Raw genomic sequence first — 19,632 nt, 5'->3', positions numbered from 1 at the left:
CCTAAGATTAGCCACTTCCTCAAGAAATAGGGTATCTTGAGGGTGTTACACACACACACACACAAACACACACACATATTAATTTAATTTATTTATTTAGCACACGCAAGTGGGGCAAGAGCAAGAGAGAGAATCTCAAGCAGACTCTGCGGAGCACAGAGCCCGATGTAGGGCTCAATCTCACCATCCTGAGATCATGACCTGAAGTGAAATCAAGACTCTTGATGCTAACCAACTGGGCCACCCGGTGCGCTGTGCCCACTTTTTGATCAGTGGTCGGCTACCTTAACAGAACATATGGCCAGTATATCCTATACTCTGCCTTATAACCCTCATTTAGTCTTAGTTCTCTACAGTTAACTGCATTTGATATCTTCCTAGTCATTTTGTTGTCTGAAGCTTATTCTCTAGCAGATACCTCAGGAATGGCTAATGGAAACAACAGTCCTTGAGTTCCTGCAGAGCAGTAATAGTCTTATGTTCTTTCTACTCCACAATTAAATTTCTAAGAACAGCTTTGAGGCATTACTAACATTCACTGCTCATAAACTACAAAATCTGATGGGCTCTGACACACCTAGGTATACCCTGTGAAACTACCATGGAACTGGTCTTGGTCTATGTTCTCTTTCCTTTTTCTGTGTCTCCTTCCTACTCCCTGTTGATTTCACTCCCAGTTTCTCCTCACAAGAGGCCCTGTCGTGGAAGCGAGACTTAGCGGGTTATGAGGGTCAGATCTCTACAAGACCCTTTAGTCCTTCTTAGGCTGGGCAGCTTGCATTCACCTGGTATAATATAGTACAAAACCCCTCCTGGTAAGTTCTCCAAATAGAATATAGATAGCCAGTAAGCATGTGAAAATGTGCCCAACATTAGTCATTAAAAAAACATAAAAATTGAAGCCACAATGAAGTACCACTTCACAAATACCTGAATGGCCAGAACGGCAACAAAAAAAGATGTTAGGAGTTGGCAAGGATGTGGAGAAACTGAAACCTTTATACACTGCTGGAAGCCATGTGAAATGGTACAGTTAACTTGGAAAAGTTTAGTAGTACCTCAAAAAGTTAGAGACTTTCCATCTGACTTAGTAATTTTTTAAAAAAGATTTTATTTATTTATTTGAGAGAGAGAGAGAGCATGAGCAGGGGGGAGGAGGCAGAAGGAGAGGGAGAAGCAGATCCTCTGCTCAGTGGGGACCCTAATGTGGGGCTTGATCCCAGGACCTTGAGATCATTATCTGAGCCCGAGGCAGATGCTTAACCGAATGAACCACCCAGGCGTCCCTGACTTAGTAATTCCACTCCAAGGTATATACCCAAGAAAATGAAAAACGTTATGTTCACAGGGGCACCGGGCTGGCTCAGTTGTTAAGCATCTGCCTTTGGCTCAGGTCAGGATCTCAGGGTCCCAGGATCGAGCCCCACATCAGGCTCTCTGCTCTGCGGGTAGCCTGCTTCTCCCTCTCCCACTTCCCCTGTTTGTGTTCCCTTTCCCCTGCTTGTGTTCCCTCTCTTGCTGTCTCTCTCTGTCAAATAAACAAATGAATAAAATTTTAAAAAACAAACAAACAAACAAACATATACTCAGAAAAAGACATGAATCTTCATAGCCAGCATTATTCATAATGGCTGAAGATGTCCATTAACTTATACATGGCTCAACAAGGTATGTAAATTCACATGCTACACTATCATACAGCCATAAAAATGTATAAAGTACTAATACATACTACGACATGAAGCCTGAAAACATGTTAAGTGAAAGAAGCCAGTCACAAAAGGCCATATACAGGCATACTTCATTGAAGTGTGCTTCACTTCATCGAACTTCAGTTACTCTTTTACAGACTAAAGGTGTGTGGCAACGTTGTGTCAAACATGTCTATTGATGCCATTTTCCCAACAGCATTTGCTTACTTTGACTCTGCCACATTTTGTTAATTCTCACAATATTTCAAGTTTTTTCATGACTATATTCATTATATGGTGATCAACAATCTTTGATATTACTAGTGCAATTGTTTTGGGCTGCCATAAATTATGCCCATATAAAATGGCAAGCTTATTTGATAAATGTGTGTGTTCTGACTGCTCCACTGACTGACTGTTCCACCATCTCTCGCCCTCTCCTTCAGTCTCCCTATTCCCTAAAACACAATATTGAAATTAGGACAATTAATAACCCTACAGTGGGCTCTAAGTGTTCAAGTAAAAGGAAGAGTACCACATCTCTCACTTTAAATCAAAAGCTAGAAATGATTTAGCTTAGCAAGAAAGATAGGTCATAAGCTGAGACAGACCAAAAAAGCTAGGCCTCTTGCATCGAACAGCCAAGTTGTGAAGGCAAAAGAAAAGTTCTTGAGGGAAATGAAAAGCACTATTACAGTGAACACACAAATGATAAGACAGTTCTAACAACCTGAATGCTGATATGGAGGTTTTTTAGAGGTCTGGAGAGAAGATACTACCAGCCACAACATTCTCTTAGAGCTAAGGAGAGCAAGGTCCTAACTCTGTCATTCTGTGAAGGCAAAGAGAGGTGTGGAAGCTGCAGAAGAGAAGTATGAAGCTGGCAGAGGTGGTTCACAAGGGTGAAGGAGAGAAGCCATCTCCATGACATAAAAAAGCAAGTGAAGCAGCCAGTGCTGGTGCCAGTGCTGGTGCACTGCAGCTTCAGCAAGCTGCAAGCAGCTGCAGCAAGTGTTCCAGGAGATCTGGTGAGATCATGAATGAAGATGGCTGCACTAAACAACAGATTTTCAACATAGATGAAACAGACTTCTAATGGAAGATGCCATCTACAACTTACCTGACTTTAAAGCTTCAAAGGACAGACTGACTCTCTTGTTAGGGACTAATGCAGCTGGCGACATGAAGTTGAAGCCAGTGCTCATTTACCATGCATAAAATCCTAGAGTCCTTAAGAATTATGCTATATCGGGGCACCTGGGTGGCTCAGTGGGTTAAGCCTCTGCCTTCGGTTCAGGTCATGATCCCAGAGTCCTGGGACTGAGCCCCACATTGGGCTCTCTGCTCAGCAGGGAGCCTTCCCCACCCCCCACCCGGGCCACCTGCCTACTTGTGATCTCTGTCAAATAAATAAATCTTAAAAAAAAAAAAAAGAATTATGCTATATCTTCTCTGCCTGTGCGTGCTCTATAAATGGAACAACGAAGCCTCAATGGCGGCACATCTGTTTACAATGTGGTTTACTGAATATTTTAAGCCCACTGTTGAGACCTGCTGCTCAAAGATTCCTTTAAACTGTTATTGCTCATGGACAATGCACCTCTGGGTCACCCAAGGGCTCTGATGGAGATGTATGAGATTAATGTCATTTTCATGCCAGCTAACATGACATGCACTCAGCAACTTCCATGGATTAAGGAGTAATTTCTACTCTTAAGTCTTATTATTTGTTATTATAATATGGTTACAACTGCCATAGTGATTCCTCTGATGGATCTGGGCAAAGTAAAGTGAAACCTTCTGGAAAGGATTCACCATTCCAGATGCCATTAAGAACACACCCTCATGGATTACTCCCACGGGGTTCAAGACTTCAGGGGAGGAAATAAGTAACTTTGGATGGGGGTGCAAAAGGCACCGGAATTAGAAGTGGAGCCTGAAGACATGCCTGAACTGCTGTGATCTCATGATCAAACTGTGACAAGATGAGCAACTGCTTCTTATTAATGAGCAAAGAAAGTGGTTTCTTGAGATGCAATCTACTCCTATTAAAGATGCTGCAAAGACTGCAAAGACACTGCAAAATTCTGAAAATGAGCAGTTGGTAGTTGCGTAACTTTGGGAATATACTAAACCCTACAGAATTGTATACTTTAAAAAGTGTGAATTTTATGTAAGTCAATTGTGTATCAAAAAAACAAAAAAAAAGGTTAAAAACAAAAGAAATCCCGAAACTTTTCCTAGTTTCAGCTGCTGTTCTTAAACTGGCCAGCTATGGGACACCTGGGTGGCTTGGCTGGTTAAGCATAAGTTAAGCTTTCAACTCAGTCATGATCTCAGGGTCCTGGGATTGAGTCCTGCATTGGGCCCCTTGCTCAGCAGGGAGCCTGCTTCTCCCTCTGCCTGCCTCTCTCTCTCTCTCTCTCTGATAGATAAGTAAAAACCTAACAAAACGAAACACTGGCTAGCTATGCTTTCCAGTGACGTCTCGCTGGCTATTTTGGCAGTACTCCCCTTCTCAAGTCTGTTAGAAGGCACCCCGTTGCTCCCTCCTGCTCAGATAGCATTACAATGCAATCTTGTGGTTGTTGCAGGTTTATTCCTCTCTGCTTCTACTTCGGAGTTTGTGGAGATATCTTGTTATTTAGTTTTGCTGTAAATGTTTCTGAGGTTTTGGTTGTGCTATCCAGCTGCTCTGCTCGTTTTTATGGAGACGAGGAAAGACTGAAAAGCTGTGATGTTATTCCCCAAAATCTTCCCAGAAGCCTCTCAGCCTATTCACTTTTGCAAGTTAGTCAGCAGATGGGAATCTGAGTGGATCCCCTAAATTTGAGAAATTCACAAGTATAGTGTCAAGCTTGGGAGCTACTAAGTTTCCATCTAGGTAGGTTTCAGAAGTATTTGGGGCCACCAAAGCTGGAAGTGTTGTCCAGTGAGAAAGCACAGAGATTCTGAATTCTAACGCTGGTATAGGACCTTATCTAAGTCATTTACTTTTTCTGAACCTCATCTGTCTCCTCATAAAACGGAAACAGGACTACTTACCTTGAAAGTCTGTACATTTCATAGTTTCTTCTTTCATTTGTAGACATTTGTGAGGATTACATGACACACAGCGGGGGCTCAAGTACTGTGAGATATTCCCGTACCATCCATGGTGCTTTCTTGACTATTTCAACATCTAATGACTGTAAGTGCAAGGGACTATATTCCTATGATGCCCTTTATAACACCACTCAGTTCTGGGGGGCCCAATGACCACTGCAAGCATGTCAACTTGAGATGCCCATAGCAAAGGTAGCAGGGAGACAGGCTGCTGCTGCCACCTTGCTAAGGCCCTGACCCTCTCTGACTTGGGCGCCTTCAAGGAGGAACCTGTGCCAATTCCCTGCCCTGGGCTGAATGAGGAGGTCTCCCTGAATGCAGTGTCTGTCTGGCTTCAGAGCTCAAGAGGCTTAAAACTGACCCTCCAAGCATGTCTGAGCATCAGTCCCTCCCCAGTCCCCTGCAAAGCAGTGATGCTACTCCTGTCACCTCTCTAGGGAGTCTCCAGGAGACACAAAGCAAGGCAGCAGAGCTACCCTCCACACACAGGCAAGGTCTGGACTTACTGTGTGAGCGTTGTTGATCTTCTTCACTTCCCACTGGCCCTCTCCAGTGTATGTCAGCAGGGAGATGGCCCCATCTGAGCTCCCGCAGGCCAGTATTAGGCCATAGTCATGGGGGGCCCAGCACACGGAGTTTACTGGAGGAAGGAGGGAGGCATAGTTAGCAGACTGTTTTCCCAGGTTTACCGTTTTACTATATTTTTAAAGTAAAATTGCAGGGACCACTAGGAGGAAGATAAGAAGATTCTAAAAACCCATCACCTACGAGTATCATAATTTCGTAAACTACAGTCTACCTTAACAAAAAGTAGGGTGAGCTGAAACAGATAAAGGGGACTGATAGTATGCTTACTGTGATGAGCATGGAGTAATGGATAGAAATAGTGAATCATAATACATACCTGAAACCAGTATTATATCATATGTTAATAAAAATAAATTACTAAAACTAGGACAAAAAGTAGAGTAGACAATAATCTAAGAATAAAGGCCAGTACTTAAATAAAATTAAAAAAAAAAAAACCACACAAAAAACCTCACTGCATTGTTTTTTTCCTTTTCTTATTTTGCTTTAGACTTGCTTTAGGTCTTAGGGCCTTATGTCTGCTGTGGACAGACAGCAGAAAAGCCAACCAAACCCAAGGGACAAACAAGGAGCATCACAAGGGAAAGGGCATGGGAGCGTCAGCCAGGGTACAAAGCCGCATCCAACTGCCCCTACCACATTCACTGTACCTGAGGAGTCGTGTCCTGTGTGCTCATGTGTCTTCTCCCAGGTGCCATTCTCCTCCTTCCAGATAATGACTTTCCGGTCATAGGAGCAGGATGCCAGGATGTTGCCATACATGGGGTGGGCCCAGGCCACTTGCCACACAGGACCCTCGTGACTACAAGGCGAGAGGCTGGTCAGATGGGTCACAGGAACCTATAGTGCTCTGCCACCCACTACTTTGCACCGAAGCGAATGGCTTTTTTGGTAGGCAAATACAGTATCTCGGGACAGAGCTGCCTGAGGATTTCTTAAGGGAGAGCTATAGGAAGTCACTGCCAAAAGGGACCTTTGTTGGGCACTGAAGATCCTGAGGCTCAGAGGTCCCAGAGGCTTTGAAAACAATTCAGGACTCTAAGTCAGCCTCTCTGTCCTGACCAGACAGAACCCTCTCCACCTCAACCTACACTGCAGCCAGAACGACCTACATCGGCCATCCTCAGGAAAAGTCTCTTAGCCTATTCATTCATCTGTGCACTGATCAATTCAGGGTTCACCCCTACAAGTGCTCAGGAAGTATTTGTAGAGTAAATTGCTACTTATCCTTCCAGATGGTTAACTTTTTGAGTAGGCACTATCTGTTTCATATTTGTCACTATTCTTTTAATTTGTTCAAAGGCATGCCTCTCCTCTGCTCTTCTCATCTTTATGCATTCACCTGGAGTTTTATTTGAGCACGTACCTGGTGCTGGTCTAAGTACTGGGGCCACCTCTCAGGTTCAGGCAAGGGCTGGGCACCAAGTACACAAGAAGTGACACGGCAGAGGGGTGACAGCCCAGGCTCATTCACCCTCACTCCGCATTCACTCTAGCTATTTGACTTTAGGTAAGGGCCATGTCCTTCCTATGGCTTAGTTTCCTAATGGAAATATCAGCAAGACTTCTTTCTTGGTGTGCTCAGGAGGGGAAATATAGGTGATAACTCTGGTAAAAAGCCTGGAACAGTGCTGGGCACAAGAAAAGAAAAAAACCATTCATGCCTGTCAACTGGTATTGCTGTTCCCTGTTCACTCCTCCAACCCAGGGCTGCAGACACTCAAAGTGTCTGTCTCCCTCTGGCTGGGACAATTCCTAGGCCTCACAAAGGAAACTGTGAGGAGATGAAAATGTCCTTTAACTAGCGTAGTTTTAACTGAGGCAAAAAAAAAAAAAAAAAGAAAGAAAGAAAGAAAGAAGGGGGTGTGAATTTTATCCCTCTAATATTGCACATCTTTTCAGTGTAAGAAAAACAGGACTGAAAGCACCAAGTGACAGTGGATGTGACCACCTCTGCCAGTGCCAGCAGCAGGCAGCTCTCTGCACAGCCAGGGAAAGCAGTATCTGACCCCTTAGTCACTCCATTTTTGACATTCAGGAAGACGGGAACTTCTATACCCCTTTCCCTAAGTGGCTACTTAGTTATGCCTTAATTCGGTTAATGGGTACTGAGCTCCTACTCTTCAGGGTTCATAATTTCTCCTGTGCAGTCTGCTGAAGGCTTTGGTCCCTACCCAGAATAATGGATACAACATACACAGCTAGGATTATAAAGAAAACCCAATTATAATGAAATACACTGAGTAAAATGTTAAAGATGGATTTATTATATAGGGACACATGTACTTCTGTTAGCACATTAACTAACAAACTCTAGTGGCAGGTCCAATAACCACTCTCATTTCAAAGTAATGATAAGCCTAAGTGCTATTTTGAGACAGCTAGAACTAGAATGTGATATGAAGATAGCTGTGTCTTCTACTGGTAACAAAGTTACAGATGCTCTGAATACTACTGTGGCTTCTAGCCTACATCCATCATTGAAAGAAATGCTAAATATCTGAGTCACTGATAATAAAGAAGTGATTTTTTTCCTCAGCCCTAGTTCACCAGCCCCTGAATTCTAACCACAGAACCGTTGGAAATCTGTGGATTCCAGATTAAGAACTCCTATTTATCTGGAAGGCAGCGGACTGAGGGAAAACAGTACAGGTGTAGCCATAAAAATGAGCCAGGATCTCAAGAATCTTGGTAGGGAGAGGGGAAATAAAACATTTGTAAATATTCACTGAGTATCTGCTGTGGGCACGCAAATAGGCAAAATTATAGGACTCATGTAATTACTAATGCATTCTTATATTAATATTATTCTTTCTTTGATTACATTAACATCATTCTTACATTACTGCCTTTAGTAACACTTTAGATCAGGTTGGCTAAACTTAAAAAAAAAAAGACAACAGGTGCCTGGGTGGCTCAGTGGGTTAAAGCCTCTGCCTCCAGCTCAGGGCATGATCCCAGGGTCCTGGGATTGAGCCCCGCATTGGGCTCTCTGCTCAGCGGGGAGCCTACTCCCACCCCCTGCTGACTGCCTCTCTGCCTACTTGTGATCTCTGTCTGTCGAATAAAAAAAATAAAATCTTTAAAAACAACAATAACGAAAAAGTTCCTTCCCACTTTTAAAAGTAGCAACAGCTACCAAAAGCATGCTGTGAACAGGCTCTACCTGGGAGGAGGCAGCAACTGCCTATTTTGAGGGTTAGCAGATAAAGCCTTTGAGAGCTACGTAGACTGACTCTTACCCAAGGTCTTCTGATGGGTTTTTGGGAAGCAAAGTTAGGATTCATTCCTGGATCCATCAGCCTGGAATGTATGCTGAGGACAGCTGCCTGGCTGGGACTGGCAGGGGAGGCAGGGGTGTCCTCTCTGCTAAATGCACTGTGGAGCTCCTCTGATCTGGGTCTGAGAAGCCCAATCATTCTGAGACCTCACCCAAACTTGGCTGGACTCACCCCCTGAGGTCGGCAATGAGGATCTGTCCTCCATTTCGCACATCGAAGATTTTGACAGACCTGTCTGATGAGCAGGTTGCTAGGCGGGTGCCATAGTAGTCCATCTGGGCATCGTGCTGCAAAGGGAGGACAGTTGAGAAGCCGCAGGCTGGGAAGGTGGGTGAGGTGGGGTGGCGTAGTCACCAGGACAGAATCTGGCTGGTATGGACCAGAGTTTACCTGATAATAATCTAACCTCCAAGCAGCATCATTTTCAGGCAACAAGCTAGCATCTCCAAATTCCATTTCTCTGACAGGAATGTCGTTCTGAAAGGGACAAAAAAACCCCCCATCCTAGCTGCTTTCAGACCCTCTACATAGAGAGGGGAAGCCATTTCCAACCCTATTCTGTAGGGTGGGTATAGGAGACAAAACAATGGCTAGCTAGCCTCCCTTTTCTTCTTCCATCCTCAGGCCCCACCATGTTCTGATGCTCTGTAGGCTACTGTGGAAGATGCCTGGAGTTTCAGCTCAGCCCCAGAACCCAAGGCTGATGGTGACACAAAGGAGTAGCCTCTGAGTGCCTGTAGGGCCCTAGTGAGATCCTCCATAATGCACATCTGGCCTGGACACAAGGTTCTATTCAGACATTTGGGCTCCTTCCCCCGCCCATGGCCCTAGATCCTTTGTGGACCTTTGTTCCTGGATTTTTACTAGACCTTTTTCCTAGTAGTATGCCTAGAACCCCAGACTCTCCACCCATGCCTTAAATGTCAATAGTTCCACCACTGATGAACCAACCTTCTCAATTCTGACTGGCCATGCAATCCTAAGGCTGGTCCCTGCCTACGGCTCTTGTCTTTTTCCTCTGAGCTGCAATGCCTGCTGTCCCACTGAACTGTCCTGGCCCTTCCTGTTTGCTGCCTATTCCAACAGAGAGCACCTTCTTCAGCTGTCTCACACTAGGGGTTTTAGGAACTATTAGCCATCACTCTTACTGTATTCAGAACAATTAATATCCTTTCAACAAAAGTGGTCATTCTGTTTGCTTCAACATTCCTTCCTCACCTCCCTGAGAAAAACATTCTGATTCTTCTTCAGAAGCCAACCCCCTCCACTACTCTAGGTCTTGGCTTTTTGGAAGACAGGCATTGCAAGTGTTTAGACTTCTCAGGTACTTTTACAGAGTGCTATCACACACTTCGAGAGGAAGAAGGGGATAGTCCTTAAAAGATTTAAATACATCTCCTGACCTTACCTGTTGTTCAGAAAAAATTACATTTATTTCCTTGAACCTCAGTTTCCTTCTCTTTAAATGGGGCTAATGGTGGCATCATTATGGCTACCACTATGGCTATCACCATAGCCAATGGTGGCATCCGCTTTAGGGGTTGCCATGAAGGTTCAGTGAGACACTGAATGAAAAGCGCAGAGCATGGGGTCTGACACATAGTGAACATGCAGGCACCAGCCATTGCTATTTTGCCTCATCTGTTTCTCAAACCCAAACTACACAAGTAGGTAGCATATACGTTATTTTTCCCATTTTAGCTGTGAGGAAATCAAGACTAGCTCAGAAGAGTTAAGAAATGGGCTAGGGAGTCTCAGATTGGATTTTCATACCCAAGGTACCACAGTGTCTCCAAGAAGATGTGTTTAAATGACTGCATTCAGGAAACATATACAACTGTGAGACCAAGCAACCTATCAGAAGATGAAAAGCATCCGATGGTAGGCAGGAGCACTGAGATGAAATACTGTTAAGCTGACTAACCAGAGAGTCTTGCTTAAAGTCTGCCTGGATTGCCTGGCCCTGCATGAAGCAGAGTCTGCATCTTTGCTGTTGGAGACTTTAACCTGTGGACCTTCTCCCACAGCCCTGTCCTCTGATACTGCCCCGTGTTTGTCTTTCGGGAAACACCCTGAGTTAATGACTTCTGGTTCAAAGGGCTTTGCCTGGCCCACTATCTGTGGTGGTCCTATCTGGCTCTGTTTTGGGCTTTTACTGTGCTTGCTCTCTGGCCTTGTACTGAGTTATTTTCCCATTCTTTCTTCCTTTAGCCCCCTTTCCGAAGGGGTTAGCAGTGGCAGCATGGGGAAGGCAGGTGGAAAGACTATTGTCAAACTTTCACACAGGCTTACTTTGTTGGCCTGAAAACTTAGGGCCTTGAGCTATAAACCATTCCTAGGTTCCTTCCACCAGAGAGTGACCAGAATGCCATAGCCCTGCCAACATGGCAGGCACTGCTGGGAGACTGACTACATGCCGAGGCTACAGCCTGACTCAAGGGTGCAAAGCCACACTGGATTCAGGAATGATCAACAGAAATGCTCGCCCTGCACTGAAGTGTCCAAATCCATAGTCTGTAAGGGAAGGCTAAAGGAATACTTACAATCAGAAGAAGAGGCAAGATGGCAGAGAAGTACAAGGCCCTGTTTCAACTGGTCCCCTGAATTGAGCTAAATATCTACCAGAACACTCTGAACGCCCCTAAGATCAGCCTGAGATGTAAGATTACACACTTCTGGATGTCTATGGTGGCAGATCATCAGTGGAGAGGTACACCTTGACTGGGTCATGGTGGATATATTCAGCTATACATCCCTCAACCACCTCTCACCAAAATGACTAGGAGGAGGAACACCCAAGAGAGGAAAAATTCAGAGACTGTGCCCTCTGCTACAGAGCTACTGGATATGGACATAAATAATATGTCAGAAATGGAATTCAGAGTAACAATTATCCAGCCAATGGCTAGGTTGGAGAAGACCATTAGTGGTAACATAGAATCTCTAAGGGCAGAAATGAGATCTGATCTGGTAGAACTTAAAAATGCTATCAATGAGATCCAGTCTAATCTAAATACTCTAACAGCTAGGGTAAATGAGGCAGAAGATCCAGAATTTCAAATTAGCGATCTAGAATACTAACTGATAGAAAAGAAGGATTAGGAGGAGGTCTGGAACAAACAGCTTAGATAACATGAAAACAGAATTAGGGAAATAAAGGACGCCAAAAAACGTTCCAATGTCAGAATTATTGGGATCCCTGAGGTGGAGGAGAAAGAAAGAAGACTAGAAGATATAGCTGAACAAATATGAAAATTTCCCCAACCTGGGGAATGGAATAAGTCTTTGTGTCCTAGAGCAAAGAGGACACACTCTAAAATCAACGAGTCTAGAAAGAGACATAATTGTAAAATTCATGAGATATTAATTCAGAGAGGATGTTTTAAGGGCAGGTAGGGGGAAGAGATTCCTTAGTGCAGAGGAAGGACCATCAGAATAACGTCAGACCTGTCCACAGAAACCTGGCAAGACATATTCAGGGTACTAAATGAGAAGAACATGCAGCCAAGAATACTTTATCCAGCAAGGCTGAAATTCAGAATGGATGAAAAGATAGAGAGTTTCCAAGACCGGCAAGGTTTAAAAGATTATGTGACCACCAGGGCGGGACTACAAGAAATACTGACCGTGCCAAGACTCAAGGCCCGGGCTGGGGCCATTCAGGTTCCCTCTGCTGATTTGGGTGTTGCGGGGTTCTGGCCTTGCCCCTCAGAATCTTTCAAAATGGGAGGCCGGAGGGAGGAACCTCTTGGATCTCTGCGGGTCACACCGCTGCCACATCCCTCGCTCCTTTTCTTCCTTTTCCCCCAACAATTGAAAACAAAACCCAGAACATTGTACGAGCTAGTGTATCCCGAGCCCTTAGTAAGTTCTAGACATTGTTCATAATCTCAGCCTGCTAACAGCCCCGCAAAATAGGTGCTTCTGTTATCGACACTTTACAAATGAGGAAGCTTGAGCTTTGGAGAGGTGAAGTCTCTTACACCACTAGTTAAGTGGCAGAGCTGAGATTCGAACCCACGTAACCACTCCCTCCTACCACCTACCACCTCTCCCACCGGAGATATATGTGGACATAGATGTAGGGCTCCAAAGTTGATGGGCAGTTCTAGACACTGATGTAAGGATGAGCTAAATTAACTCTCTGAAGGTAGGGACTCGGGTTTTAAATCTCTGTAGTATGCAGTGTACAGTCATTCCACATTTACTCATTGAGTGAATGCCTGAATGGTAACGAATGAATAAAAGTGTGTCGCTGGAGCCTGGCACAGAGTGGGGGGTTCAGGTATCCAGTGCGCTCAGGAAAATGGGTGTGCCTGGGGTTCTGAGGGAACTTGGGTGACCCAGAAGTCAGGACACTGGGCTTAGTTCTTCTATAAAAGAAGAATCCATGAGTGACGTAGAACAGAAATTTTCAGAGACAATCTATAGAAACAAAGACTTCACAGGCAACATGATAGCAATAAAAACTTATCTTTCAATAATCACTCTAAACGTGAACGGCCTAAATGCTCCCATTAAACGCACAGGGTTGCAGACTTGATAAAAAGACAGGACCCGTCCATATGCTGTCTACAAGAGACACATTTTGAATTTAAAGATACTTCCAGACTGAAAGTGAAGGAATGGAGAACCATCTTTCATGCCAATGGGCCTCAAAAGAAAGCTGGAGTAGTGATTCTCATACCAGATAAATTAGATTTTAAGCTAAAGACTGTAGTAAGATACAGAAGGACACTACATCATTCTTAAAGGGTCTATCCACCAAGAATTACAAATTTACAATTGTAAATATTTATGCCCCCAACATGGGAGCAGCCAACTACATAAGCAAACTGTTAATCAAAATAAAGAGTCATATTGAGGGGCGCCTGGGTGGCTCAGTGGGTTAAAGCCTCTGCCTTCGGCTCAGGTCATGATCTCAGGGTCCTGGGATCGAGCCCCGCATCAGGCTCTCTGCTTGGCAGGAGCCTGCTTCCCTTCCTCTCTCTCTGCCTGCCTCTCTGTCTACTTGTGATCTCTGTCTGTCAAATAAATAAATTTAAAAAAATTAAAAAAAAAAAAGAGTCATATTGATATAAATACATTAATTGTAGGGGATCTTAACACACCAATCTTGGAAATAGACAGATCATTAAGCAGAAAATCAATAAAGAAACAAGAGCTTTGAATGACACATTGAACCAGATGGACCTCATAGATATATACAGAACATTCAACCCTAAAACAGAATACTCATTCTTCTCAAGTGCACATGGAACTTTCTCCAGAACAGACCACATACTGGGTCACAAATCAGGGCTCAACCCACACCAAAAGACTGAGATTATTCCCTGCATATTCTCAATCATGCTTTGAAACTGGAACTAGGAGGAGTCAAGATGGCGGAGAAGTAGCAGGCTGAGACTACCTCAGCTAGCAGGAGATCAGCTAGAGAGCTTATCTAAAGATTGCAAACACCTGCAAATCCATCGGCAGATTGAAGAGAAGAAGAACAGCAATTCTAGAAACAGAAAAACAACCACTTTCTGAAAGGTAGGACTGGCGGAGAAGTGAATCCAAAGCGACGGGAAGATAGACCCCGGGGGGAGGGGCCGGCTCCCGGCAAGCGGTGGAGCAACGGAGCACAAAATCAGGACTTTTAAAAGTCTGTTCCGCTGAGGGACATCGCTCTGGAGGCTAAACCGGGGCGAAGCCCACGCGGGGTCACAGAAGGATCAGGGGTGTCTGAGTGTCGCAGAGCTTGCGGATATTGGAACGGGAAAGCCGGCTGCAGAGACAGAGCCGAAACTGGAACTAAAGCACAAGAAAAAGTTTGGAAGGAATTCAAATACTTGGAAGCTAAAGACCACCCTGTTTAAGAATATTTGGATTAACCAGGAAATCAAAGAAGAACTTAAACAATTCATGGAAACCAATGAGAATGAAGACACTTCTATCCAAAACCTATCGGATACAGCAAAGGTGGTCCTAAGGAGAGAATACATAGCCATCCAAGCCTCACTCAAAAAAACTGAAAAATCCCACATACACCAGCTCTCTTTACACTTTACAACAAATTAAGCCAACCCCGTGAACAAGAAGGGAAATAATTTAGAGCAGAGATCAATGAGTTAGAAACTAAAGATACAATAGAACATATCAACGAAACTAGAAGCTGGTTCTTTGAAAGAATCAATAAGATCAATAAACCACTGGCCAAACTAGTCCAAAAGAAGACAGAGGACCAAATTAATAAAATTATGAATGAAAGGGGAGAGATCACAACCAACCCCAAGGAAATAGAAACAATTATCAGAAATTATTATCAACAGTTATATGTCAGTAAGTTAAGGAACCTAGAAGAAATGGCTGTATTCCTGGAAACCTATAACCTTCCAAGACTGAAACAGGAAGAAACTGACAACCCGAATAGACCAGTATCTAGTAATGAGATTAAAGCAGTGATCAAAAACCTCCAAAAAAAAAAAAAAAAAGGGTCCAGGACCTGAAGGATTCCCTGGGGAATTCTACCAAACATTCAAAGAAGAAATAACACCTATCTTCCTGAAGCTGTTTCAAAACTTTAGAATCAGAAGTTGAACTTCCATATTCTTTCTATGACGGCAGGGAAAGATCCCATCAAAAAGGAGAATTTCAGGGGCGCCTGGGTGGCTCAGTGGGTTAAAGCCTCTGCCTTTGGCTCAGGTCATGATCCCAGGGTTCTGGGATCGAGCTCCACATCGAGCCCCACATCGGGCTCTCTGTTCAGCGGGAGCCTGCTCGCCTCCCTCCTCCTCCCCCCCCCCCGCCCGCCACCGCCCGCCCGCCTTCCTGTCTGCCTACTTTGTGATCTCTGTCTGTCAAATAAATAAATAAAATCTTAAAAAAAAAAAAAAAGGAGAATTTCAGACCAATATCCTTGATGAATATGGATGCCAAGATTCTCAACAAGATCTTAGTTAATAGGATCCAAAATACATTAAAAAGATTATCCACCATTACAAGGTGGGATTTATCCCTGGGATGCAAGGATGGTTCAACATTTGAAAATCAATCAATGTGACAGAACAAATCAGTAAGAGAAGAACCACATGGTCCTCTCAACTGATGCAGAAACAGCTTTTGACAAAATACAGCATCTGTTCCTCATTAAAACTCTTCAAAGTATAGGGATATAGGGAACATTCTTCAACTTCATAAAATCTATCTATGAAAAACCCAAAGTGAGTATCATTCTCAATGGGGAAAAACTGACAGCCTTCCTATTGAGATCAGGAACACGATAATGATGCCCACTCCTGCCACTGTTGCTCAACATAGTACTAGAAACCCTAGCAACAGCAATCAGACAACAAAAAGAAATAAAAGGTATTCAAACTGGCAAAGAAGTCAAACTCTCTAATCACAGATGACATGATACTTTATATGGAAAACCCAAAAGACTCTACCCCCAAACTACCAGAACTCATACAGCAATTCAGTAACGGGGCAGGATGCAAAATCAATGCACAGAAATTAGTTGCTTTCTTATACACTAACAATGAAAATATAGAAAGGGAAATTAGAGAATCGATTCCATTTACTATAGCTCCAAGAACCATAAAATACCACGGAATAAACCTAACCAAAGAGGTAAAGGATCTGTACTTGAGGAACTACAGAATACTCATTAAAGAAACTGAAGACACGAAAAGATGGAAAAGTATTCCAGACTCATGGATTGGAAGAATAAACATTGTTAAAATGTCTATACTGCCCAGAACAATCTATACTTTCAATGCCATCCTGATCAAAATTCCACTGACATTTTTCAAAGTGGTAGAACAAATAATCCTAAAATTTGTATGGAACTAGAAAAGACCCTGAATCGCTAAGGAAATGTTGAAAAAGAAAAAGCTGGGGGCATCATGTTGTCTGATTTCAAGCTTTACTACAAAGCTGTGATTACCAAGACAGCATGGTACTGGCACAAAAACAGACACATAGACCAGTGGAACAGAGTAGAGAGCCCAGATATGGACCCTCAACTCTAAGGTCAAATAGTCTTCGACAAAGCAGGAAAAAATATCCAGTGGAAAAAAGACAAGTCTCTTCAATAAATGGTGCTGGGAAAATCGGACCATTGAAACTCGACCATTCTCTTACACCATACAAGATAAACTCAAAATGGTTGAAAGACCTCAATGTGAGGCAGGAATCTATCAAAATCCTAGAGGAGAACATAGGCAACTTCTTCAATACTGACTTGCACTGACACTGCAACTTCTTTCAAGATATGTCTCCAAAGGCAAGGAAACAAAAGCGAAAATGAACTTTTGGGACTTCATCAAGATAAAAAGCATCTGCACAACAAAAGAAACAGTCAACAAAACAAAGAGGCAACCCACAGAATGGGAGAAGATATTTGCAAATGACACTACAAAGGGCTGATACCCAAGATCTATAAAGAACTCCTCAAACTCAACACCCAAAAAACAGATAATCATGTCAAAAAATAGGAAGAAGACATGAACAGACACTTCTCCAAAAAAGAGATACAAATGGCTAACAGACACACGAAAAAATGTTCATCATCATTAGCCATCAGGGAGATTCAAATCAAAATCTGAATGGAGATACCACCTTACACCAGTTAGAATGGCGAAAATTAACAGGACAGGAAACAAGTGTTGGAGAGGATGTGGAGAAAGGGGAACCCTCTTACACAGTGATACAAGTTGGTACAGCCACTTTGGAAAACAGTATGGAGATTCCTCAAAAAATTAAAAATAGAGCTACCCTATGGCCCTGCAATTGAGCTACTGGGTGTTTACCCCAAGATACAGATGTAGTGAAAAGAAGGGTCATATGTACTCCAATGTTCATAGCAGCAATGGCCACAATCACCAAACTGTGGAAAAGGTCCAAGATGTCCTTCAACAGATGAATGGATAAAGAAGATATGGTCCATATATGCCATGGAATACTAAGCAGCCATCAGAAAGGATGAATACCCAACTTCTGTATCAACATGGATGGGACTGGAGGAGATTATGCTGAGTGAAATAAGTCAAGCAGAGAGAGTTAATTATCGTATGGTTTCACTTACTTGTGGAGCATAAGGAATAACATGGAGGACATTAGGAGAAGGAAAGGAAAAGTGAATTGGGGTAAAGTGGAGGGTGAGACAAAGCATGAGAGACTGTGGACTCTGAGAAACAAATTAAGGGTTTTGGAGGGGAGGGGATGGGTGAGGCTGGGGGTGGGTATTAAGGAGGGCACATATTGCATGGAGCACTGGGTGTGGTGCATAAACAATGAATCTTGGAACACTTAAAAAAATTAAATTAAATTAATAAAAAAAGGAATACTTACAATCATGTCCTCATGGGAGGTGTCCACAGTGTTAATTACTGACACCTAGAACCAAAGATGCGGTTGGTGAATGAACAGATACAGTTAGAATGCAATCATCTTATTAAAACTACCGTTATCAAGATTCTTGACTTTATTTGTTTGTTCGTTCATTAAACACTTACTTTAAGTACCTTCTTTTTGCTAAGCACCGTGCCAGAGACTAGAGATATAGACACAAATAAGTGTTCTTGCCACACCCCACCCCACGAAAATCTTGTACATAAGTAACTCTACCATGGAAAGATAAGTACTTTAACAGCAGTTTACATGTACTATAGCGGCCTGAGGAGCAGATGGTGGTAGACATGAACTGGGGCTTAGATGAGGAGGAATTTGCCAGGTGGCACAGGGGGAAAAAATTACAGTCCAAGCAGAGGGGGTAGACTGCTCTCTGGTCCACCACCTATGACAGATCCTAGGCTGTCATCTACAGGGATCCAGGATTGAGCAGCTCATGGGGCTGGAACAGATGTCATCACTCTCCCACTCATTCTTTGAGGTCCAGCTCAAATTATACCCCCCTTGTTGAAGATTCCTAGATTCCCCAACCAGCTGGACTCCTCTGAATATCTGAAGCACTGAAGGTCTACAACACTTTATACCCTTTGACCTTGGACCCAGGGTCTGTATCATCCCCAGTACTGAAACTTTTCAAATCACCCTGCACAGTGCTTTGCAACCAAAAGGAACCCAGTGACAGCTTCCTGAATGAATAAGTAAACTAATAAAAATAGTTTTACTTTGCTTCCAGGGATAGAAAGAGGTTGAAAGGGAGGTTTCAGTTTGGAACTGGTATTTTTTATCACTTTCCCCATTTCATCTTTTTCCAGCACAAGCCCAGCAAGTATAAAGTCTGACTTGACTTTTCAGAAAGGTGGACACTGGAGGTGGACAGGTGCAAAGCAGTTCAAAGATATTTATCAAATAAGCACAGGTTCTTTCATTAAATTCGAGATTCCCTAATAAGCGGACCTTTAACATCTGCAGAGGCAAGTAAGAAAGAGAAGCGTCTCCTACTCTTGCCAAGCTGTATGGGTTACAAAGTGCTTTCACATGTGCACTGGGAAGGGTAAAGGGCAGAATTAATTGGAGCAGTCTGATAACTAAGGAACTGAAGGAGTCCAGAAAGGAGGGAGCACTTGAAATCATAGAGGTGGTTACAGGTGGAGCTGGAAAAAGAGCCCCCACCTGTTAATTCCCAGCTCACAAAGCTTTCCACTCAACTAGGCTGCCTATCTGGAACATAAAGTAGCTGTTACACTCAATTCCCTAAATCAAAGGCTGAGGACTAAGGACAGTCAGGAAGAGAAGTTTCCTAGTAGTTTCATGAGGTCACCAAAGGGCCTTACACATAACAAGCATGTATTTTTAGCCACTCTCACGCACCAGCCAGGATGGTGAACATAATTCTGAACAAGTGTTTTTTTTTTTAAAGCTCCTTTCTAAAAAAATCCTCCCTCCTAAGCACCTTAGGTGGTCTGGTCCTTGTTAAGTAGTAAGAGGCAGCCCTTAAAACAATTCAGCTCTGCAGAATTCGTTGAAGAGTTAAAATTTCATTTAGGGAGAGAGCTGAGTATCAGAGCACAAGA

General features: G+C 43.3%; 1 protein-coding gene across 2 annotated transcripts in view; it reads right to left on the bottom strand.

Annotated features, from left to right (window-relative positions):
• SEC13 (SEC13 homolog, nuclear pore and COPII coat complex component) overlaps positions 1 to 19,632 on the bottom strand; it is a 32,713-nt gene that overhangs the window by 12,138 nt on the left and 943 nt on the right. The window contains exons 2-5 of one of the 2 annotated variants that reach the window (XM_044253008.1): positions 18,002 to 18,046; positions 8,837 to 8,952; positions 6,035 to 6,186; positions 5,303 to 5,436 (exon numbers count right to left, since the gene is read on the bottom strand). In XM_044253008.1, coding sequence (XP_044108943.1) covers positions 5,303 to 5,436; positions 6,035 to 6,186; positions 8,837 to 8,952; positions 18,002 to 18,046 — 447 coding nt within the window. Of the gene's footprint in view, positions 1 to 5,302; positions 5,437 to 6,034; positions 6,187 to 8,836; positions 8,953 to 9,055; positions 9,137 to 18,001; positions 18,047 to 19,632 lie in introns of those variants that run through there. The other variant, XM_044253007.1, reaches the window with a different exon arrangement.

This window comes from Neovison vison, chromosome 6, assembly GCF_020171115.1.
Source record: "Neovison vison isolate M4711 chromosome 6, ASM_NN_V1, whole genome shotgun sequence".
NCBI lineage: Eukaryota > Metazoa > Chordata > Mammalia > Carnivora > Mustelidae > Neogale > Neogale vison.
Note: the sequence above shows the minus strand (reverse complement) of the source record. Positions and strands in the feature narration are given on the sequence as shown.